The following is a 25925-nucleotide window of genomic DNA, read 5'->3' on the forward strand; positions in this document are numbered from 1 at the left end:
ATTTCATTTTGGACACCTGTGATCATGTGATTGGACAATGTACTCATGTCACTGAAGAGTGATTTACCTCCAGGATAAGTGCTTAAGTGGAACTATTGGCAACACTATTTACAGTAACCAGCAGTTAATATAAGTTACAAATGTATATAATTTGTAAGTTGTTTCTTTACTCCTTGGTGTAGAATAAAGGTATTAATGGCGACCATGTATTTCATCAATTCTCTTCACTATGATGTCACCCCTCCCCCCGTGAACCATGGACCTTGCCATTGGTGGGGAGGCTTGCGTGCCTCAATGATACAGATAGCCGTACCATAGGTGCAACCACAACGGAGGGGTATCTGTTGAGAGGCCAGACAAACATGCAGTTCCTGAAGAGGGGCAGCAGCCTTTTCAGTAGTTGCAAGGGCAACAGTCTGGATGATTGACTGATCTTGTAACATTAACCAAAACGGCCTTGCTGTTGTGGTACTTCAAAAGGCTGAAAGCAAGGGGAAACTACAGCCGTAATTTTTCCCAAGGGCATGCAGCTTTACAGTATGGTTAAATGACGATGACGTCCTCTTGGGTAAAATATTCCGGAGGTAAAATAGTCCCCCATTCGGATCTCTGGGTGGGGGCTACTCAAGAGGACGTCATTATCAGGAGAAAGAAAACTGGCATTCTACGGACAGGAGCGTGGAATGTCAGATCCCTTAATCAGGCAGGTAGGTTAGAAAATTTAAAAAAGGAAATTGATAGGTTAAAGTTAGATATAGTGGGAATTAGTGAAGTTTGGTGTCAGGGGGAACAAAACTTTTGGTCAGGTAAATACAGGGTTATAAATACAAAATCAAATAGGGGTAATGCAGGAGTAGGTTTAATAATGAATAAAAAAATAGGAGTGCTGGCAAGCTACTACAAACAGCATAGTGAACATATTATAGTGGCCAACATAGACACGAAGCCCATGCCTACCACAGTAGTACAAGTTTATATGCCAACTAGTTCTGCAGATGACGATGAAATTGATGAAATGTATGATGAAATAAAAGAAATTATTCAGATAGTGAAGGCAGACGAAAATTTAATAGTCATGGGTGACTGGAATTCAACAGTAGGAAAAGGGAGAGAAGGAAACATAGTAGGTGAATATGGATTGAGGCTAAGAAATGAAAGAGGAAGCCGTCTGTTAGAATTTTGCACAGAGCAGAACTTAATCATAGCTAACACTTGGCTCAAGAATAATAAAAGAAGGTTGTATACATGGAAGAATCCTGGAGATACTAAAAGGTATAAGATAGATTATATAATGGTAAGACAGAGATTTAGTAACCAGGTTTTAAATTGTAGGACATTTCCAGGGGCAGATGTGGACTCTGACCACAATCTATTGGTTATGAACTGTAGATTAAAACTGAAGAAATTGCAAAAAGGTGGGAATTTAAGGAGATGGGACCTGGATAAACTGACCAAACCAGACATTGTACAGAGTTTCAGGGAGAGCATAAGGGAACAATTGACAGGAATGGGGAAAAGAAATACAGTAGAAGACGAATGGGTAGCTCTAAGGGATCAAGTAGTGAAGGCAGCGGAGGATCAAGTAGCTAAAAAGACAAGGGCTAATAGAAATCCTTGGGTAACAGAAGAAATATTGAATTTAATTGATGAAAAGAGGAAATATAAAAAAGCAGTAAACGAAGCAGGCAAAAAGGAATACAAACGTCTCAAAAATGAGATCGACAGGAAGTGCAAAATGGCTAAGCAGGCATGGTTAGAGGACACATGTAGGGATGTGGAAGCTTATCTCACTAGGGGTAAGATAGATACAGCCTACAGGAAAATTAAAGAGACCTTTGGAGAAAAGAGAGCCACCTGTACGAATATCAAAAGCTCAGATGGAAACCCAGCTCCAAGCAAAGAGGGGAAAGCAGAAAGGTTGAAGGAGTATATAGAGGATCTATACAGGGGCGATGTACTTGAGGACAATATTATGGAAATGGAAGACGATGTAGATGAAGATGAAATGGGAGATACGGCACTATGTGAGGAGTTTGACAGAGCACTGAAAGACCTGAGTTGAAATAAGGCCCCAGGAGTAGACAACATTCCATTAGAACTACTGACCGCCTTGGGAGAGCCTGTTCTGAGAAAACTCTACCATCTGGTGAGCAAGATGTACAAGACAGGCAAAATACCCTCAGACTTCAAGAAGAATATAATAGTTCCAATCCCAAAGAAAGCAAGTAATGACAGATGTGAAAATTACCAAACTATCAGTTTAATAAGTCACAGCTGCAAAATACTAACGCCAATGAATGCAAAAACTGGTAGAAGCCAACCTGGGGGACGATTAGTTTGGATTCCGTAGAAATGTTGGAACACGTGAGGCAATACTGACCTTACGACTTATCTTAGAAGAAAGATTAAGGAAAGGCAAACCTACGTTTCTGGCATTTGTAGACTTGGAGAAAGCTTTTGACAATGTTGACTGGAATACTCTCTTTCAAATTCTAATTTGGCTGGGGTAAAATACAGGGAGCAAAAGGCTATTTACAATTTGTACAGAAACCAGATGGCAGTTATAAGAGTCGAGGGACATGAAAGAGAAGCAGTGGTTGGGAAGGGAGTGAGACAGGGTTGTAGCCTCTCCCCGATGTTATTCAATCTGTATATTGAGCAGGCAGTAAAGAAAACAAAAGAAAAATTCAGAGTAGGTATTAAAATCCATGGAGAAGAAATAAAAACTTTGAGGTTCGCCGATGACATTGTAATTGCGTCAGGGACAGCAAAGGACTTGGAAGAGCAGTTGAATGGAATGGACAGTGTCTTGAAAGGAGGATATAAGATGAACATCATCAAAAGCAAAATGAGGATAATGGAATGTAGTCAAATTAAATCGGGTGATGCTGAGGGAATTAGATTAGGAAATGAGAAAGTTAAAGTAGTAAAGGAGTTTTGCTATTTGGGGAGCAAAATAACTGATGAGGGCCAAAATAGAGAGGATATAAAATGTAGAGTGGCAATGGAAAGGAAAGCATTTCTGAAGAAGAGAAATTTGTTAACATCGAGTATAGATTTAAGTGTCAGGAAGTCATTTCTGAAAGTATTTGTATGGAGTGTAGCCATGTATGGAAGTGAAACATGGTCAATAAATAGTTTGGACAAGGAGAGAATAGAAGCTTTCAAAATGTGGTGCTACAGAAGAATGTTGAAGTTTAGGTGGGTAGACCATGTAACTAATGAGGAGGTATTGAATAGGATTGGGGAAAAGAGAAGTTTGTGGCACAACTTGACCAGAAGAAGGGATCAGTTGGTAGGACATGTCCTGAGTTATCAAGGGATCACAAATTTAGCATTGGAGGGTAGCGTGGAGGGTAAAAATCGTAGAGGGAAACCAAGAGATGAATAAACTAACCAGATTCAGAAGGATTTAGGTTGCAGTAGTTACTGGGAGATGAAGGAGCTTGTACAGGATAGATTAGCATGGAGAGCTGCATCAAGCCAGTCTCAGGACTGAAGACCACAACAACAACAACACGATGTCACCATAGCCTCTCCCTTACCATAGTTCATCGATGTAGCAGTAAAGCCAGCTCACTGCATGACTAACATGTATGCAGCACTATATACATGTTTTTGTTTCAGTATATTTATAGACATCCCCCCCCCCTCCCCCCTGCACAATAGACCTCGCTGTTAGTGGGGCATCTGTTGAGAGGCTAGACAAATGTGTGGTTCCTGAAGAGGGGCAGCAGCCTTTTCATCAGTTGCAAGGGCAGCTGTCTGGATGATTGACTGATCTGGCCTTTTAACACTAACCAAAACAGCCTTGCTGTGCTGGTACTGAGAACGGCTGAAAGTAAGGGGAAACTACTGCCATAATTTTCCTCGAGAGCATGCAGCTTTACTGTATGGTTAAATGATGATGGCATCCTGTTGGGTAAAATATTCCGGAGGTAAAATAGTCCCCCACTTGGATCTCCGGACAGGGACTACTCAAGAGGATGTCATTATGAGGAGAAAGAAAACTGGCGGTCCATGGATCGGAGTGTGGAATGTCAGATCCCTTAATCGGGCAGGTAGGTTAGAAAATGTAGAAAGGGAAATGCATAGCTAATGTTAGATATAGTGGGAATTAGTGAAGTTCGATGGAAAGAGGAATGCAGGGTTATAAATACAAAATCAAATAGGGATAAGGCAGGAGTAGGTTTAATAATGAGTAGGAAAATAGGAGTGCGGGTAAGCTACTACAAACAACATAGTGAACGCATTATCATGGCCAAGATAGACATGAAGCCCATGCCTACGACAGTAGTACAAGTCTATATGCCAACCAGCTCTGCACATGACGAAGAAATTGAAGAAATGTATGATGAGATAAAAGAAATTATTCAGATAATGAAGGAAGACGAAAATTTAATATTCATGAGTGACTGGAATTCGGTAGTAGGAAAAGGAAGATAAGGAAATTTAGTAGGTGAATATGGATTGGGGGTAAGAAATGAAAGAGGAAGCTTCCTGGTAGAATTTTGCATGGAACACAACTTAATCATATTTAACACTTGGTTCAAGAATCATTAAAGGAGGTTGTACACATGGAAGAAGCCTGGCGATACTGACAGCTTACAGATAGATTATATAACGGTAAGACAGATATTTAGGAACCAGGTTTTAAATTGTGAAACATTTCCAGGGGCAGATGTGAACTCTGACCACAATCTATTGGTTAAGAACTGTATATTAAAACTGAAGAAACTGCAAAAAGGTGGGAATTTAAGGAGATGGGACCTGGATAAACTGACTAAACCAGACGTACAGAGTTTCAGGAAGAGCATATGGGAACAACTGACAAGGATGGGGGAAAGAAATACAGTAGAAGAAGAATGGGTAGCACTGACGGATGAAGTAGTAAAGGCAGCAGAGGATCAAGTAGGTAAAAAGACGAGGACTAGTAGAAATCCTTGGGTGGCAGAAAAAATACTGAATTTAATTGATGAAAGAAGAAAATATAAAAATGCAGTAAATGAAGCACGCACAAAGGAATACAAGCATCTCAAAAATGTGATCGACAGGAAGTGCAAAATGGCTAAGCAGGGATGACTAGAGGACAAATTTAAGGATGTAGAAGGTTATCTCACTAGGGGTAAGATAGATACTGCCTACAGGAAAATTAGAGACCTTTGGAGAAAAGAGAACCACTTGTATGAATATCAAGAGGTCAGATGGAAACCCAGTTCTAAGCAAAGAAGGGAAAGCAGAAAGGTGGAAGGAGTATATAGAGGGACTATACAAGGGCGATGTATTTGAGGGCAATGTTATAGAAAGGGAAGAGTATGCAGATGAAGATGAAATGAGAGATATGATACTGCTTGAAGAATTTGATAGAGCACTGAAAGACACAAGTCAAAACAAGGCCCCTGGAATAGAGAACATTCCATTAGAACTACTGACAGCCTTGGGAGAGCCTGTCCTGAGAAAACCCTACCACCTGGTGAGCAATATGTATGAGACAGGTGAAATACCCTCAGGCTTGAAGAAGAATATAATAATTCCAATCCCAAAGAAAGCAGGCGTTGACAGATGTGAAAATTACTGAACTATCAGTTTAATAAGTCACATCTGCAAAATACTTACATGAATTCTTTACAGACGAATGGAAAAACTGGTAGAAGTTGACCTAGGGGGAGATCAGTTTGAATTCCATAGAAATATGGGAACATGTGTGGCAATACTGACCCTACAACTTATCTTAGAACTAGATTAAGAAAAGGAAAACCTATGTTTTAGCATTTGTAGGCTTGGAGAAAGCTTTTGACAATGTTGACTGGAATACTCTCTTTCAAATTCTGAAGGTGGCTGGGGTAAAATACAGGGAGCGAAAGGCTATTTACAATTTGTACAGAAACCAGATGGCAGTCGAGGGACGTGAAAGGGAAGCAGTGATTGGCAAGGGAGTGAGACAGGGGTTGTAGTCTCTTCCTGCTGAAGATTAGATTGGTTGATCACATAACTAATGAGGAGGTATTGAATAGGATTGGGGAGAAGAGGAGTTTGTGGCACAACTTGACAAGAAGAAGGGATCGGTTGGTAGGACATGTTCTGAGGCATCACCCTCCCTCATAGAGGGAGACCAAGAGATGAACACACTAAACAGATTCTGAAGGATGTAGGCTGCAGTACGTATTGGGAGATGAAGAAGCTTGCACAGGATAGAGTAGCATGGAGAGCTGCATCAAACCAGTCTCAGGACTGAAGACCACAACAACAACAACAATATTTATAGTTTCTAAGCAACAAATTTTTCTACATTGATGCAACCACACGTGTTTGAAATACATCATGGTATAATAAAAAGAATAGATTTTATCTTGTATAATTTTCATTCAAAATACAGAAAAGTGAGTGAGACTATATTGAATCAAAAATGCTAGTGGAAAGATAATTATGAGAAACAAAAAATAAAAAATTTGAAAAACTAGTGAAAAATCTTATTTTAATAGTTACAACTAAGTATTCCTTCAGATAATTTTTTTCAGTAAATTATTATTTTGCTGCCCAATAATACACACCCTCGTTCAAGGACCAGACATTCCACTCCTGGGTGTAAGGCAGTGACAGTAGCCTGACGAACTATCGAATGTAACAATGCTAGTTCTCCAAAATATTCTCCAGTCCCAAGCACAGCTAGCTTTTCTTCCACACCAGAAGCTGCAGGGGAAAAAAATCATTTCTGATAGGAAACAGGCTTTTACGCATTATTGCTTTTTGGTAACAACTGAGCTTTATGCTTAGAACTTTTACTTATCAAATATTTATTATAGATAATGACAGAATACAAATAATTCACAATCATGACACAAAACATGTGAAAATTTGTCACCATGGCTCTGGAACTCTTGAAAGCTCACTAGGGGGTTGCTGAATCAGAAATTAAGTTACTATTATTGTCATTACAACAATACAGATAAGGGCAAGTAGGATTTGCACACCAAGGAGTCTATACAAACTTAATTATACATATGGGGTGAACATTAATACAACTGACATACTGCAGGGACAGATTCCTGACTGGAAATGGAGGAAAAAAAGTCCCACGAACATGTGTCTGGACATGCATTACTGCCATGGTAGATGGCACTGACAAATGATAGTTCCTCTGACCCTACCATGTGTTCTTTGTGGTTGTGTGACTGACACAGTGTACTGTAAGCAGCAATACAGCCTGGTACTCATGTCAGGAACAAGCCAAGATGGCGTTTGTGTAAGGCCAAGCAAATGGAAAAGGTCAAGGGGCAGCTCAGCTATGCCAAAACAAGTACCCTCACAGACACCAACCAAATAACACAACATTTCAAGCCCTTTTTGTGTGTTTGAGTGATCAGGAGTCCTTTCAGGCAGATGAACATGCAGGGAGGCAACAAACTGTGTGTGCACCAGATTTGGAGCACCAGGTACTAAAGGATATTGAGACAGACCCAAGTACAAGCTACAGACCACTTTCAACATCTGTTGTGACATCAGATCAATGCAGTGCAGCTCGATACTATGTTCCAGGATGATTTGTTGTCATTTTACATGCACACTGCCCATTTCCGGACACGTGTTTGTAAGACATTTTTCCCTCCATTTATAGTCAGAAATCCATTCCTAAAGTTTGTCAGTTTTATTACTGCTCACACAAAATAGGTAATGATCCATCGCAGCCACAGAGAATTTTGACAATTTTTTGTGTGTTATTAATATTGATATTGGGAAGAGGTAAAAAATGTGACATAAATTGCTGTATCATTTGATTGCATTACCCTAGATGTTTAAATTTTTTACATGGCCAATGAACCATAGAATTTAACATGTGACATAATTTCAACTTGGTACAGCTATCCATTCCTGAGAAAAAGTGTCTTAACAGACAGACAGACAGTGAGTCAGTCAGTCAGATATACAAAATAAAATTTTCTATGCGATATAACTGCAAATTAATAATATTAGGATTTTTCCTTTACTTGTACTGTGAAACCTTGCTTCTTGCCAAATTTCATGGTTGTAGGTCAACTGAAGGTACCATAAATGGTTTGACATGTGAGTTTGTGTGTATCAAAATTTGTGACAAAAATAGTCATATCTTTGATTGCTCTGACTTGGAAGCTTATAGTTCTTACACCATCAACTGGCCATAGGCCTTAGTATGTAACATAGGCCTTAGTACATGAAATAAATTTCAACTTGATAGTCAACCCATCCCTGAGAAAAAGTGTTCTTAACAGTCGGATGGACAGGCAGACAGACAGACAGATGGACAGACAACAGAGTGATCCTACAAGGTTTCTGTATTTAATGACTAAGCATGCAAGGAAGTTAATAACATACAGTTGTTCAAAAAGTAATTAAAATATTCATCATGAATCAAACTTTTCATAAACTAGTTACTTACAGTTATGACTTATCTAAAAAATAGTAGAACAAGTATTACCAGAAAACTCATATAATGAAATGCAGATAGAGAGAAAAAAATTTTAAAGGAGAAAGTAGTATTTTTAGTTACAGCATTACAATAAAATTGTTGAATTTAAATTAAATCTACAAAGAAAAATGTACATTTTATTTACTTACTTGCATCATGAAGATAAAAATAAGTACTTTTATTTATTTTCCATTTTTAAGCATTCACATTTGATTATGCCACTATATAGCAGTCTCTAATGTATTGTTTGTAGAAAATAGATAAAATAGTATCTAAAGGTTATCTAAAATTCTCATCCAAAAATGCTTTTGTGTTATTGTATTCTTTGATGTGAGTTGTTCTATATTATTGATACACAATTTATACAACAGGTAATCCACACAAAAATAACGAATGAAATTGTTAATGAGAGAAAACTTTACAGATGGCTACTCCCTCACCCGTTAAACTTTCTTTGTGCTTCCAAACAAAATTACTTAAGCAGAGGAAAAATGTGTTTAACATATAGCTGCATCTTAATGATGCGCTTGTGGGCATTCTATTTTATTTATATTTAGGGGAATATATCATAAAATTACACATCAGACCAAATCCACAAACTTGGTGATGTAGCTATTCAACAATAATAAAGTAACGCCATATAATTCCATGAAAATTATAACAATCTTTCATATATTAATATCATTATATTCCTTGACCACCTTTTGCTGTTAAAAAACTAAAAATAAAAGGGAATATTTCAAATTTTGAATTCCATTTCAAGACTTGCTTCTTCAAATTTGTACTTGCATTAAAATAACTAAGTTTTTTATATTTGTTCAGTGGAAGATAATGATTTGTTAAATATGCATTAAACAATTATTTTGTAATCATTTAAAACAATAAGATTAACAGACATGTTTAAAATACTGATTTCTCAGCAGAATGACAAACCATTATCTTGAGGTTCCGATAATGCATTACTGACGAAAAAGTGGGAAACAATTTAAATATTAGATAGATGTTTACTGTAGTTTAAAAGTATTGTCCCTGTACTAGATTTCATTAAATTGAGATAAAATATTTTTTTTAGGGAAACTGTAAATCATGTAGAAGGTGATGGATCAACATTGCTTTTTCTTAGCAAGTGATCAGATATTCCTAAAATGCAGATTTACAAAAGATGAAAATCCAAAATGAACACATTCGATAATATGAACATCAAAAATATAGTTTACAAGAGTGTATTTAAGGATCCTAAGGTATACAAAATTAAACTAATTAAAACTGTCAATACTGGCATGATAGGAAATCAAGAATATACAGCCATCAGTGAAAGAGGCAATTATTGTCAAAGTACTTACACAAAACAAAACAAAAAATGTTTAAGGTATGAAGAAACCAAAAGAAAATAAAACTTCAGAAGCAGATACAAAAAATGATTCAGAAGGATTATAGCACAAATAATAAAAAATGATAATCATACTGGACAGACCTCACATTTGACATGACAGGTGGCACAGTAACAAATAACAGAGAGAAAACTGTACAGTTTTATAAATAATTCTCTAAATTTTTGTACAACTGAAGAAATTAATCATAATCACAGGCAGTTCTTATTGAAAATAATGGCATTTTGAAAGTAGTACTACATTAATGTTGGTGGTATTAAGAGTGGAAAGTTGCCAGGAAATGATGTTTCAGCAGGAATGAGTCATCCTGGAGAAAACGTTAGATGAAAATAACTGTTAACTGTATTCACAGAACGTTTGTACAGATAAACTGTTCACCAGAACTCAAATAATGTTGTATTATTCAACATGTCAAGAAAGGGAACTATAATATCAAAAAACAATAAACTTATTAGTCTTTTATTCATAATGTACAAAACATTCACAAAAATTACCAATAACAGTATATGTAAAAATATTGGACTCAAATAAAGAAAACAAAGGAAACTGACTTTAAATATCAATACAGTAGAACAGTCTTCCTGCAAGTCAGGAAACAATAACAAACTGAAGCAATGAGTATGAATGATTGGTTTTTAAAAATCTTTTGACTTAGTTTTAAAAAACTGTACTAACGGCTCTTGGGATACAAGTGTTTGTATACTGACTTATACACATAACAGAATGAAAAATGCTACTTGCAAAGCATGAAAAAGATAAATATAAATATGTCTCAGACACAGTTAGGAATGTAAAAGAGAGACAATAGCTTTCTAGCTTATCTGCAGCTTCAAACACATTTAAATCAAAACATCTTGTCATATTCATGCTTTTTTTACTTACCAGTATTAATACACATGTCACATAATATATAACACATCGTGTCAAGTAAAGAAACATGATACACAGTATTACATTGTATATTGTGACACACACTATCATGTCATGTCTTCCAACATGGCATTTTTCATTTCTTGCAGCATGACAGAACGTGTCATAAAATTTAGGATGTCTGCATCCCATTCTGGGGTAATCTCAACAATCAATGAACCCCCAATCTCAGATACATTCTAGTGTAGATACGTCCCATTCTCTAGATGCACATAAATTCATGACCATTTGTTCTTAAACCCCTCACCACAAATGTTACAGGGGTGGGTTTGGGAGAGAAATGGCCCTCTTGGTGGGGGGGGGGGGGGGGGGGGGGGGAATCAACTCTCCTCCCATTTTTACCCTCCCCCCCCCCCCCCCCCACCTCCCAGAAATCAAAAAATTGTTTTAGTATCCTCCCAGGAACAAATCCACCCCTACAAATTTTATCCCTCCTGATCAACATTTTAACTATTACATGTATCCTCTTCAGCCATATGATGTTATACATTGCTTAATATGGCTGAAAAATCTACTGGACTTTGGGAATAGGATTAGGGCCTTTAACCTATAAATTGTGAGATCCAGGTGTGCCAACACATCGCAGCTAAGAGAGCTCACTGTGCTGGAAAAGTGGGGTTAACCCATAATAAATGGTGAAATTGGCACAATGTTTTGATTGAAATATGTTTGCAGTTGCCACATAATCTGAAAAGTAGTTCACTTCTTATACATCCTTCGCTCTGCCAGGATATATTTACCCAGTTTTTGTGCTATGGTAGGAGCTTTTTTAAATCTGGTTCCCAACTTCTATTCTACCATAATTTTGTCTTTAGACTGCCATAAATACCAAAACAGTGTAGATGTTTGTTGACTTTGGTGATGGCTGATCAGATATAGGATTCTTATTGAGCAATGTTGCTTGAGTTGAGCATCATTAGTCTGCAGAATGAGATTTTCACTCTGCAACAGGGTGCGCGCTGATATGAAACTTCCTGGCAGATTACAACTGTGTGCCAGACCGAGAGTCGAAATCGGGACCTTTGCCTTTTGCGGGCAAGTGCTCTACCATCTGAGCTACCCAAACATGATTCACACCCCATCCTCACAGCTTTAATCTGCCAGGAAGTTTCATATCAGCGCACACTCCACTGCAGAGTGAAAATCTCATTCTGGAAACATCCCCCAGGCTGTGGCTAAGCCACATCTCCGCAATATCCTTTCTTTCAGGGGTGCTAGTTCTGCAAGGTTCACAGGAGACATTCAGTAAATTTTGGAAGGTAAGAGATGAGATACTGGCAGAAATAAAGCTGTGAGGATGGGGTGTGAATCATGCTTGGGGAGCTCAGATGGTAGAGCACTTGCCCGTGAAAGACGAAGTTCCTGAGATCGAGTCTCGGTCTGGCACACACTTTTAATCTGCCAGGAAGTTTCTTATCAGCGCACATTCGACTGAAGAGTGAAAATCTCATTCTGGAAACATTCCCCAGGCTGTGGCTAAGCCACGTCTCCGCAATACAGTTTCTTTCAGGAGTGCTAGTTCTGCAAGGTTTGCAGGAGAGCTTCTGTAAAGTTTGGAAGGTAGAAGGTGAGGTACTGGCAGAAGTAAAGCTGTGAGGATGGGGCGTGAGTCATGCTTGGGTAGCTCAGATGGTAGATCACTTGCCTGTGAAAGGTAAACGTGCCGAGTTCGAGTCTCGGTCCAGCACATAGTTTTAATCTGCCAGGAAGTTTCATCATTAGTCTGGCTCCTCTATGGTTACCTTGTAGTGATTCGAGAATTTCCACATAAATTCTAGAACCACTAACCCTTCTACAGTCTTGAACACACAATACTTTTAAAATAAGTGTCGGAGAACGTACATACTCTGTGACACTTGTTTGTGTCAGCAGGCTGGAAAGGTGCCACGAGCACAAGGTAGATGCGATGATTGAATGGCATTGACAGGTGTTTGGTGCTCATGCCACAGCAACCATATTGGAAGAAAAAGAAATAATTATGTAGTATTCTTTGCTGTTTTAGTGGCTGTGATTATTGTTAAAGAAAAATAAACAGTTGTTAAGTACTTCACGTATTGTACTCACTAGAGCCAAGACAGGTTCATAAATTATGTGGTTGTTAAACCAACTTTGTTGCAGATGTATTTTATTGAGTCTATCATGAGATGGATTGGTTGACTTCTAAACATTCGAATATTGACGTGAGAAAGGGTGAATATGTTAGTTATGGAAGTTGAAATATACGTGGACTGAACTAAAAGTATTCTTCGAGTAGTAAATTATTTCAAAAGTAGAGAGAGAGTCTTATAAATTCCTGTTAACGAGCAGTATTCTTCAGAAAAGAAGGTTATGGAGACTGGTGGAGCTGCCAATCCCGAGAAGAAGATTGGCTGTGCAGTTCGAGTAAGCAAGAGATGTGTGAATTTTGCAATCCAACTTCACAACGCTTCTTATCATCCACTTTGTTAGAATGTGGCAACCAGTGAAAAGGACACAAAAAAAGGGAATTTTGAGAGGAAATTGAAACAGAAGATATGATGTGTTGCCATAGCAACCAGATATAACAAGACAAGAGAACTGCTTCACTTAATTGGATTAAGTCCAAAAATTAAATGAAAAATGTTGTGAATGCAACACAGTGAAAGATGTATGAAAGTAATAACACTGAAAAAGCAGAAAGAAGTCCTTGATGTATTAGACTAAGAAGAGATATGATGAGAATAATTTAACTAAAAATATCTGGTGTGGGGAGTCTATAGCTCTCACAAGAATCGCAGGTTGCAGACGCGGAGACAATATCCGACTCCCCCAGCACCAGTTCCTGCTAATCGGTGCTGGTTCTACATCCACACACCAATGCCAACACAGGAACCAGCAACCGATGCCACCAGCACCAGTTACTGTTCATAGGTGCTGATTCCACACCTGCTCACCAATGCAGCCTAAAACTGAGCCTGAGCGAAAAACAATAATTGTTCGAGCATAAAGTTGAAGAAATTGTTCACTAGTTAGTGTAGTTATTATTCCTTGAATTAATTCATTAAATGATTAGTAGATCAGAAACTAAGAGAAATGTGGATAATACACAGAGAATTTGGGAAACTTCAGAACCATCCATGGCAATGAAAGTGAGTAAGGAGGTGCCTGACTGGTCTGAAGTAGTAAATTTAATCAAAGCCCAAAGGGCAGATTCAGAGGCTTTAAGAAAGGAACTGAGTCTTAAATTAGACTCAGTAAATACTCAATTAAATGATAAAATAGATGACCAGGGTGCTTCTTTGAGAAATGAATTAAGTGCAATTTTATGTGAAAAACTCGATGCACAAAGTGCTAATTTACGTAGAAAATAGACACAATGATAAACGCAATAAATTCTAAATTGTATGCTCGAGGTGAGATGTTAAAGAAAAATCTAGACTTAATAAACTCAATTAATTCTACATTAAAGGCTCAGAAAGACTCTTTAGATATTCAAATGACAAATATTGGTTTGTTCAATGTCAGAGTCGATGCTCAAAGCAATGAATCTAGTGCTCCACACCACTTCTTATCATCCACATCATTAGAACCTGTCTCATACCATTCATACTGTGCAGTATAGCCTAGTGTCTCACCACTATGTCAAGGGCATATGTGTGTGAGCTTTTTTTAATTTTAATTTTTTATTTTTTTATGTTTTTACTTTTATTATTTTACTTTATATTTTTAATTTTGTATAATTTTTATTGAGTTTTAATTTTTTTTGTTTTATAGTTACACACTTTTTTTCATTTATGCATGAGATTTTATATGTAAACTTATAAAAAATAACCATAAATATGGTGCACACAATAACAGCAAACATAATTATGATACTGAATGAAATGTTAAACCAGAGCAATAGTATAATTCCTGCAAAACTGGATTTTAAGTTCATTTTAAATGTAACTTGTGAGTCCTATAGTGTGGCATTGGATAGAGCTTTCAAAATACAATATGATGACAATTAATGAGATGTATTTGTCTACATTCTTGCAAGCTTTAAACCAATCCACACAAGTCTGAAACATAGAAGCTGTGCACTTAAAAAAAACTCACAAAAATGTGTTTTGTCCATGTAAAATCTGAATGAAGTTCGATTTTTGAAAGTGAGTTTTCAAATGCATTTTATATTTATTTGATTCAACTTAAATCATTTCTGCACATTCAGTTCACATACATAAGAACAAATTTTATGTGCTATATTTAGCTCAACTTTAATGTGTTAGATCTTGACAATGGAGATGAAAAATATTTATTTTGCCTTTATTGATTTATCTACTTTCGTGTGAAGTTTGAACTGATTTGTACAAGTTTAAAGCATAGAAGTGGCACACTTTAAAAAATAAAATAAAATAAAATAAAATAAAATAAAATAAAAAATAAATAAAAATAAAAAAGAGTGTTTTTGCACGCAACATCCAAACAAAGCAAGATTTTTTTTTTTTTTCAAACAGTTAATACTTATCATAGGCCAAGGTCTGATACACTGGTGGACCAAATATGAACCATGAGTATTGAGCCAGTAGAAAATTACGTAACAGTGACTCTTTCTGCAAATAAAATCTGAAAGGTCCACATACAAATCTGGTGCATTAGCTGAGCATTAATTTCAGCCCATTTAAAATCTTACACAAAAGAAATTAATCCATCTGAACAATTTTCCTGGGTCCAGCTCTGGTTTGTTATTCAAACTTCCCTTAATATATTGTAACATAGTTACAGTAAGACATGTTCGAATGGTTACAAAAATGGTCGCTGGTCCAAGCTCAACCATAAACTTCTCATCCATGTTTCTAACTTAAGTAGCAACTGAGAACTAAGATCCTCAATTACAGTTCACAGGAAAATTCAGTGTAGTACGAATAGCCATGCAAGGAGATTCCATACCAGCAAAACTATTCACAACAGGCCTAGGGAAATGTTTCAGACCATTCAAACATGAAAAAGAAGAAGGAATGCAATTTAATGGACTACATCTGAACCATTATAATTTTAATAATAACATTGTATTGTATATCTTTAATTTATGGAACATAAAATTCAGGAACTAGTGAGTAAATTTAAATTAGATAGTTAGTTACTTTCATGTTCCATTGTTCATTTGCACAATACATCGCAGTGATGTGGACTGAGCCATTTTACATTCACATCACAAATTAATTTGCAAATATGGCTACATGATGAACATTTATAAGGTCCCTTTGTGTAATAAAAGTACAAGACATTTCTGTAGATAAAAAATAACATAGATGTAATTGATAAACTTTTGTATTTAGGACAGACAAAAGGACTCACTGAACAAAGCGGGAAAGAATGAGAGATGTGGCAGCACAATGCAGACCAGGCATACAACTGTTTGAAGGTACATAAGGATGTAGGTTGCAGCAGGTACTGGCAGATGGAAAAGCTTGTACAGGATAGAGTAGCATGGAGAGCTGCATCAAACCAGTCTCTGGACTGAAGACCATACCAACAACATGCTAATTTAAGTACTTTGTATCAAAATAATTTTGTCAAATAGCTACAATGGTTTACGTGCTCAAATGAGACTTAATGGTTGATGATTATGTCATGTCCCCTTTGTGTAAGACACAGATATACGTGTATTTTTTCAGAGGTTCTGTCATTTCAATTCTGACAATGAGTATATTCAGTGAAGTATTGGAGTAATGGGCACATATTCTGTAAGTCTAGTGCTGATTAGTTTTGTTGATCTGTTGATTTCTGATAACCCCACAACATCATGGAAAGCACCAGATTTTGAATTCCAAGGTTTAACTGATGTCTTGTACGAAGAATTACTAAAGAATGTGGTGTTGGATTTAAAGTAAGGTTAAAATTATAAAACAGTTAAAAAATTTTGTAGGCACTGGACGTCTCTTAGGTTGAGTCAAGATGAGAATAATTTCTATGCTTTGGGGGCTGAGGGCAAAAGCATACAGATAACCCAACATGGAGGAATATTCTTAAAATAAAGGTCATAAGGTGAGACCTAAAGGTTAAGAGTGAAGAATAATATGATAGTTTTGTGGTCATTTATTAATTAATTTTTGAAATCAAATCAGAGAGGCTAGCTGGATCTGTTAATTCATATCTTCAATCTGGAAACAAATCATAAACAATGGCTTTTCAGGCATAGAGATTGTTCAATGAAATTTTAGCAAACTGCCATATGTTTGTAACTTGCTGTTGTGGTATTTCTGCACAGAGTCTTCTACCCACCTTCAGATGTTGTCAGCATATATTATACAGTACTGTATTCACGCAAAGACAACCAGAAGACTCCATGCTGAAATATGATGATAGCAAAATAGATACATCTGCCAATTTACCCGGAATTCCATGCAACAATGGCTAAATCATTCTTCATGCTTCAATTCCTCCCAAACACATTTGTGTGAAGGAACTGGTGGACAGTTTTTATGATGTTTAAAACGTAGGAGAGAGGTACTCACTAACTACCTGTTTGAGGTAGACCATGAGACATTCCTAGTTACTTCACTGCATAAGATGAATGATTGTATATGGAATGGCTACAAGACTGATGTCCAGTTTGTTTCACTGTTTCAAATTCAGAAAAATTCATTACTTATATGTTTTGTCAGTAGTGAAATTGAAAAAGGGCGAGAGAGAGAGAGAGAGAGAGAGAGAGAGAGAGAGAGAGAGAACTGGAAATGAGAGAGAAGAAAAATATTATGGCTTACGTGTTTTCTTGCTGCACTGCACATTTCCACCACTGATGATGTAGAATGTATCACCTTCATCTCCCTGTCTGACAATGACTGTGTTTGGTGCAAAGAATTCCTAGAAAACAAATTTAACTACTTATACTTATATGCCTTTGATTATAAAAGAAGATAAAAATATACAAAACTACAATGCAAACATCTTTGGTCTCTAAAGCCATGTGCATGTCATTTACACTCAGTCCACCTCAATAAAGAAAACAGCTGACAAAGGTTGTATTAGAGTAAGACTAAAAATACCTATATTGTAACTACTATTGGATTCCAACTCCCCTCCCCCACTCCCCCTGGAAGTTGTAAAAGAAGATAAAATTAAACTTCATTGCAAAAATCTTCGGTCTCTAAAGCCATTTTGAAATGCCTCATGGAAAAATTAGCAACCGCTGGACTAAGTGGACTACCCACTGTGACATCTTTAAGCAATTTGTAGAAATCACCATCCCATATTAAGTAATTCATGATAAGACATGCATGAAAGAGTTTGGTGATGTCATGTGCTGTGTGGAGTGGCTGCATGGTCAGAGGCTTGCAGGGCCACTAGTGTTGGAGGTTCGAGTCCTCCCTCAGGCATCTTGTTGTTCATAGCATAAGTTAGTTTAAGTAGCGTGTAAGTCTAGGTACTGATGCCATCAGCAGTTTGGTCTCACATTTTATGTCATGTGGGAATATGCAACTTACGTGCTCCAGAGAATCACTAAATGCCCCTTTTGTAAACACCGAAAAAACATCAAAGCAGATCTTTGGTTAGCTTTCAATATGTCATCAGACATAATAGTTACCACATCTTTCGCTCAGAATCTTCAGTATTCATTACAATGGTCGCATTTCCATTGTTGGCAGGCAGTACCAACATAATCTTGTCAGTGATGAGGATCCTGATAGCTTGTAACATTTCTTTTTCTGATTTCAAGCTAGTGGTTTTGCACAGTATCCTGCGAGTTTCAGTTGTATTTTCTCAGCTTTTTCACAAAGATGGATATGGGCAGCCACTTCATTGTTACCAATGATACCCTCCACAGGTAAATTTCTGCAGGTGACAGGAAAATTCCCTCCTCTTTGATAATCAGATCCTTCATTTGAGCTCAATAGTTGTTCACTGACATTGACCACTGTGTATAACACATCAGGAGTAGACTTTTCAAACTCCTTTCTGCTTCTTGTAAAGAGAGAATCAGCTTGTCAATCTCCTTTCTCCACCTTGAAATGGTTTCCTTCTGACATTCAAAGCAGTGGTCAAGTTTGTTCTGAATGCTCCTGTGAGTGAAGCTGTTGACTTTATCCCCCTCATCTCAAGGCATACTGCCTCTTAGTTTCCAGAAAACATCCAAAAATCACTCACTACTTCTTGCCATGTCTCTTTGTTTTGCATGAATTAGCTCACAAAGAAAAGCTTATTCCATTCTGTTATAGATTGATGGCTCTGGGCAGTGCTGCTTAGGTGTTTGCATTTCAGGAAGTCTGGAATTATTGTGACTAAAATTTTAAATTTTAGAAAATGCATAGCTTCAAAAACTATTATATTTGCAGTATTACTCTTCAGATGTTCCTTAACTACAGATGTTAATTCACATATAAATGAAACTCTCTTTCCATTCATTTTTGATAAAAACTTATCTGCAAGGTAAAAATGCACTCTTACTTTGTTGCATACAAGGGGTATTCAATAAGTAACACAACAATTTTTTTCTCAGACTATTTTGGTTAAAAAAATTGTACTTCTATTTGTAGCATTAACAAACATTGCTGTGTCATCTCATATACAGTGTACTCATAAAGTCTATGAAATATTTCAAGAAATTAGTACAGTTGAATGGATAAGAACAATGTAAAAAGAAACACAGTATGTGAAAGAACACTCTCAAAGATTTTTCTTACAATATTTGTAAATGTTCTATGTATCATCCTTTGTCATATAGCATATATCTAATCAGTAGCCCACTTATCCCCATACCGAACCCAGCATGTGTAGCAAGTCTTTGAGGTTCCACAGTGGAGGTGGATCATAAACTCTACCCTTGATATAACACTACAAGCAAAAATCACAAGTCTGGTGACCATGATGATAAATTGAGAACTGCCAGGTCAGTAGCTTTTAATGGAACTGATCAGTCGCACACTTCTAGTACAATATATGATACACATGATAAAGCCACCACCAAATCTAATAACATTTTCCACACACCATTAACTTCTGATTTTCATTTTCATTTAAACAGATTATAAAATATAATTGTTTATGTTCAAATGTATATATAAAAGGTGTTTTGTATAAAGTATCATAATACTAAAAGTTTCTTGAACATATTTTATAATTTTGAGAACCACACACACACACATATATATATATTCACACAACCAGGTACACCTCATGCAGAAATGACAACTATCTCAGGCTGTTGTGGCCAGACTGCAACTATTGCATTGAATGAAAGCAGGAACTCAGAAAGGGATAGAGATGGGTCTCACAAAGGCCTTCACATTGGGGCACTACCCCCAGACCTAGTTCACAAACAGATTTGCCCTGCTGTATCCCTGAATTTTCCCAGTCTTTCCACTACCCTTAAAAACCATCTACAAAGTGCACCCGATTTGTCACTATAATATCATTGTGGACTGGAAAAACTGAACCACATCCTTCATCATCAGAGATTTGATTATGTGTCATCATGCTCTGTAATGAAGGACACACCACTCAAGATCCTTACCGAGCAAGGTGGCGCAGTGGTTAGCAGACTGGACTCGCATTTGGGAGGACGACGGTTCAATCCCGTCTCCAGCCATCCTGATTTAGGTTTTCCGTGATTTCCCTAAATCATTTCAGGCCAATGCCGGGATGGTTCCTTTGAAAAGGGCACGGCCGATTTCCTTCACAATCCTTCCCTAACCCGAGCTTGCGCTCTGTCTCTAATGACCTCGTTGTCGACGGGACGTTAAAGACTAACCACCACCACCACTCAAGATCCTTCTCACCCCTCCTAAATTAGCATTCTGTCAGCCACCCAAACTCCACAGCATCCTAGTCCAGCCCTACACCACTGCCAGCTCCAGGCCCTTGACACAGGGATTATATCGCTATGGAAGACCCATGTGTAAGTGCTGATCAATCCACCCAACCATCACTTCCTATTCTGGTCCTGTCACACTCTTATCTTACAACATCAGAGATCGAGCTACCTGTAAAATCAGCCATGTCATATACCAGCTCTGTTGCAATCACTGCACAGATTTTTATTTTGGTATGACTACCAACCAGCTGTCCATCATAATGAATGGACACCACCAAACTATGGCTGTGAACAAAGTGGACCCCCCTGTGGCACAACATGCAGCTGAACATAGTATGCTTGATTTCAATGGCTGCTTCGCAACCTGGACCATCTGAATCCTCCCCTCCACCATCAGCTTTTCTGAACTGCGCAGATGGGAGTTACCCTTACAATATATTCTCTGCTCCTGAAATTATTCCAGCCTTAACCTATGATAACCTACTATTCCCAAAATCTTCACCCAACTGTTTCTGACCCTCTGTCCTTTCATATGATCCCAATTCACATCTCCTCACCCTCATTGTGTGACACTCTCTGCCAATGCAGCCACCAGTCTCTTCCCCTCTATTCCACTTCTTTTCTGCTACCTCTTCCTTCGCTCCCCTCTACATAGTTGCACCTGGCAGTCCTGTCTTGCCATCTCCTATTCCTTGCATGCTCTGCTAGATACTACACTTCTCTCTCCCTATCCCTACCGTGCTATCCCTCCCCCTTCCCTGCCCCACTCCAGATTGCTGCTTTCATTCAACACAACAGTTGCAGTCTGGCCAGAGTGGCTGAGGTAGCAGTCATGTGAGCATGAGGTGTGTCTTCTTGTGTCAGTGTGTGTGTATATGTTCCTTTCTTTTCGGAAGAAGGCTTTGGCCAAAAGCTCAATGTGTAACAGTCTTTTCATAATGCCAGTCTGCAACTCAATATGTCACCTTTATGATGACTAGCTATCTATCTTTTCCATAGTTGCTGAAATTCCAATCCAGTCTTTCCATTTTTTGATTATTATTATTACTACTACTACTTTTATTGTTTCTACAGTTATTATGATCACTTACAGCATTAGTAGTGTTAGTTATAATAATCAAATAAAAATCACAAATTAAACACAAAACTATCTTCGTTTATATACATGAATTTCATTATAAAACAACATCTTTGTATGGCTAAATACATTGCTGATCTTTTTGGTGCACTTTCAGAAGTTGTGAGTAGTTGTAAAAGAGAGAGTGTTGTGAGTTGTTGTTGTGCTAAGACAGATATTTTCAATGAAAAGTTTTGTAATTCAAGTTTTTGTGTGCTATGATATGTTCTTCAAAATAATTCATTAAAAGAAACAAATAATTATGAGAAAAGGTTTTGAAACAATTCATTTTTAACACTAAGGCAAAGCTGAAAACACAATCTTGGATTTCTCCTCCTTAAGCTTGAAATATATCTCAAGACACACTGTAGCAATGAGAAACACCAGGTAAACTGGAAAGAGGGGGAAAAGATAAGCAGCTAACAATTTTTACAAGGTTTTAGAATTATTATAACATACTTCATGTATTACATTCTCTTTTGTGTTCTCAAGGTGCTGAGAATTATTCTTACAAACCACACCATTGATTTTAGTGAGGTTGGCTGAATATTTGTAAATCAAGTGCACTCAGCCCTTGTGAGGCCACTTGAAGAGCTACTTGTATGAGAATTAGTGTCACCGGTCACAAAAACTGACAATGGCTGGGAGAGTGGCGTGCTGATCAAGTGCCCATCCAGAGAAGCCTAAGGCCTGAGGATGACATGCCGACTGGTTAGCACCATTTGGCCCTCAAGGCCTGTTTGGGTGGTGTTTGTTTGTTTTTATTATGTTAATCCCATTAGAAAAGAATAAAGTAGAATGTGGATTCAGAGTAATCATATGCATTGACTGAAGAAAAGGATGCAGGAACAATATGAAATATTGAAATGCTCCTGTCAGGGAAAAAAAAAAGGCAAATATGTTCCTCTTTAAAATACCCTCATCAAAAATACTGGTGTGTAAATATCCCCTATACCTATATATGAACATTTGTTGGCCCGGGAGCATACAGACACCCCCCCCCCCCCCCCCCCTCACACTGCCCCTCCACCCATCGTATGGTCTCTACTTATCTGTATTTTTAATTTACACCATCTTCTCTCTATTTCAGTCCCATTACTCCTATCTCTTTCTCTTTTACTGTCACTGCCTCTCACTGATCACAAATATCTCCTCCCTCTTTGGCTTCTACTGCCACTGTCTTTTCTTTCAATGCCATTTTCTCTCTTCACCATCAGTTTGTGCTCTCTCTTTCTCTGCCACTAACACTGTCTTCTCTTGCTTCTACCATCATTATCTACCTGCAACTCTCCTTCAGTAGAAAGAAGCATGAATATCTTCAAGTGCCAAAATTTCATGAGGAAGGCAGAATGAGGATGGAGGCAGCTAGCTACCCTTTCTTTAAAGAGGAACTTATTTTTTATTTTTTTTTATTTTTATTTTTATTTTTTTTTATTTTAATTTTTTTTTTTTATATTTTATATTTTTTTTTGCCCCAATGGGAGCATTTCTTATTTTCCCTACTGCATTTGGGTGTGCTGCTTATATGAAGCAAAATTTATGGATCAGTAAAGGTTTGGCAGTTTATTTATATACTGTTACATACATGAATAACAAATAAGTACACATAATATAAGGCTGACACAAAATTATTTTATTTACATTTTTTCTGGATATCTTTCTCATTAATCCAGTACATTGCAGATTCCCAGCTCATGATTTGTACCTTAACAGAGTAAAAATGTTATTAGATATAATTTTATTGAGTTTCCAGACTTTCTATTTTTACATAAATTTTGGCTGTCATTTCGTTTAGAAATATTAAGACCTTTCTTAGCCCAGTTTTGGTCACTGCAGTACCACTTTGAGTATATCTATACAGGCATGAAGTGCCCAAAATACAGGGACATGACACCATAAAGTTTCATTGCTTGAAAAAAATACTAATTGCACCCATAATGTAATCTGACAGATAAAAAATTTATTCACCAAGTTGCAGCAGGAGATCACACACACACAAAAAAAAGTTTTACATACTCAAGGTTTTGGAGCCAGTGGCTTCTTCTTCCAGCAGAAGAGTTGAAGGGGAAGGAAAATGGGAGAAGTAAAAGGACTGGGGAAGTTTAGGAACCATGGTAGAGTATGGTAAAGTCTGGGTGACTTTTCCCAGCTCTATGTATATTCTCCTGCTGCAGCTTAGTGAGTAGGCCTTTATCTATCCAATTACATTATATTGTCAAAAATTGTTTATTTCCATTGCTATAACAGCCGATGTGGTCATCATTCCTTCTTATGATCCCTCTTGCCAATCTTTGTTATTGTCTGTCTCGTGCAAGCTGTCATCTGTTTTCTACCTGTGCTAGTCCAATCATTTATTTATCTGTACCACCCAGATAAATCAACACTTTGCACGTACATGTTTTCTAGTACTTATTTCTGTGTGCATAGATCATTCCATTGTTATTTATGAATTTTAATATAACAATTTGTTTACACTTCACTAAACTGCATGGCCTTCTCCCAATCATCTTTTGCTGATTTATTCACAAATTTGAGAGCTATTTTCTTTCCCATTTTCCACTTACCTTGTTTATAAATAATTCTTTCACGTTTTTTGTGTGTTTCTTTTTCACCAAACTGCTCTGATTGATTATCACTGTCATGTCCTACATTACATTATTCACCAAGCAAAGTAGTTTACCTTTTCATGACTTCCCCTATAGATTTTTTTCTTTTACAATCATTTTTCGTCTCTTATAGGCTACTTTTCTGGCGAGAAATTCTTGGGCACTCATTACCTCTTGTTAACCATTGTTTGTTCCCATGATTTTTGTACAATTTTCCTGATTTTTTCCGAATTTTTTCCTTGATTTTTTTCCAGTTTTCTGTCTTTTTCCACCCTCTGCTTCTCTTTTTTTGCCACTCCCACCATTTATAACACTTCAAACCAATGTCTCTTGCCATAATGAATACCAACACATATTACATTCATTCTTTTCGAAAACATGTTTTAGCACAATCAAAACTATGGTCCCACATTCTGTTTCATTAAACCTGCTTGCCCCTTGGAATTATTACAAAAGGCCTAAAACAGGAAGCCCTTGTTTATAGATGTAATCCTACTCTACACCAGCTTCTTTTACAGTTTCAATACAGCAATCTCTTGCACTTACCTGGCGAATATGTAACCTACATGCATCATCTGTCATTTTTCACTCTATCAGACTTCTCCCCTTCTACCACATTCTGCAGTTATCTTCCCCTCATGTTTCCTTGGATTGTATCATCTGTCAGGCGAAATTCAAACGCCAACAACAAACCATACTTCACCTCCTAAAGCTATGCCCACGTCTTCTAAATTAACTCAATAGTGGTGTTTCCCTTCTTGGCCCTCTGTAGCTCCCTAAAGTGCAAAACCATCAACCACTACTTCTCTCCTACAAACAGAACTTGGCCAACCTGAACATTACACAGACTTAACCACTGCCTCATAGACTAATAATGACTAATAATCACAAGAACCAGTTACCAGAGTGTAGTGTTCTTAACCTCTCATCTAAAGCACTCGCCCCACCTTAAAAAAGACAACCAGTCTTTCCTTCTCCTCATGTCCAGAAAGTCTCCCCTGACCTGGGATTCTGGGTGATTTTTCCAAAATCTACCCCTCCAGTCCTCTTCCTTTTCCCCTCTTCCTCCTCTTCAACCCTTCAGGTGGAAGAAGAAACCACTGGCTCCAAAAACTTCCAGACGCCAAAGCTTTTTTATAAGTATGTTCTCCTGCTGCCACATGCTGAATAGATTTTTATTGATCAAATTACATTATATTGTCAAAAATTGATTATGATTGTTCTTACAATTAGAATATAGTTTGGTAGCCTTCAAAGCCTTCCCATCACCTTCAATAACTTTCCATGTGTTCACTACATCAGTTAAAACTACATTTACACCTCAAGTGGATATTATCCGCATATCTGATATGCATAAATATGGTAACTTATAACCACTGGTTTTTTGCAATGGACAATGATACTGAATAAAGTTTTGAGGGTCCCCAAGATCATCATCTGAAGATCATGTAAAAATTCTGATGAGTTTTCATGAATGAAAATTATAGGAGTGACATCCCAAGAACTGGTGCTTTTGATACCCAAAAATCATGGTTTTTTGGGCATATCTTGTTAGCTAATAAAGATTTTTGTAAATGGGAAAATAGCATTTCTAGATGAATGTATACAGGATGTGCAGTTAAAATTAAAGCCATTTTCTTTGTTTAATTATTTAAATAATTGCAGCCCAGAATGAAAAAGCGGCTCA

General features: G+C 37.2%; 1 protein-coding gene across 3 annotated transcripts in view; it reads right to left on the minus strand.

Moving 5' to 3' along the window:
* The window catches only part of LOC126273200 (cGMP-dependent protein kinase, isozyme 1-like), a 365331-nt gene that overhangs the window by 146879 nt on the left and 192527 nt on the right, over nt 1-25925 (minus strand). For all 3 annotated transcript variants that reach the window (XM_049976745.1, XM_049976753.1, XM_049976759.1), the window contains exons 7-8: nt 17469-17568; nt 6552-6690 (exon numbers count right to left, since the gene is read on the minus strand). In XM_049976745.1, the coding sequence (XP_049832702.1) occupies nt 6552-6690; nt 17469-17568 (239 nt within the window). The remainder of the gene's footprint in view (nt 1-6551; nt 6691-17468; nt 17569-25925) is intronic.

Source organism: Schistocerca gregaria, chromosome 1, assembly GCF_023897955.1.
Source record: "Schistocerca gregaria isolate iqSchGreg1 chromosome 1, iqSchGreg1.2, whole genome shotgun sequence".
Taxonomy (NCBI): domain Eukaryota; kingdom Metazoa; phylum Arthropoda; class Insecta; order Orthoptera; family Acrididae; genus Schistocerca; species Schistocerca gregaria.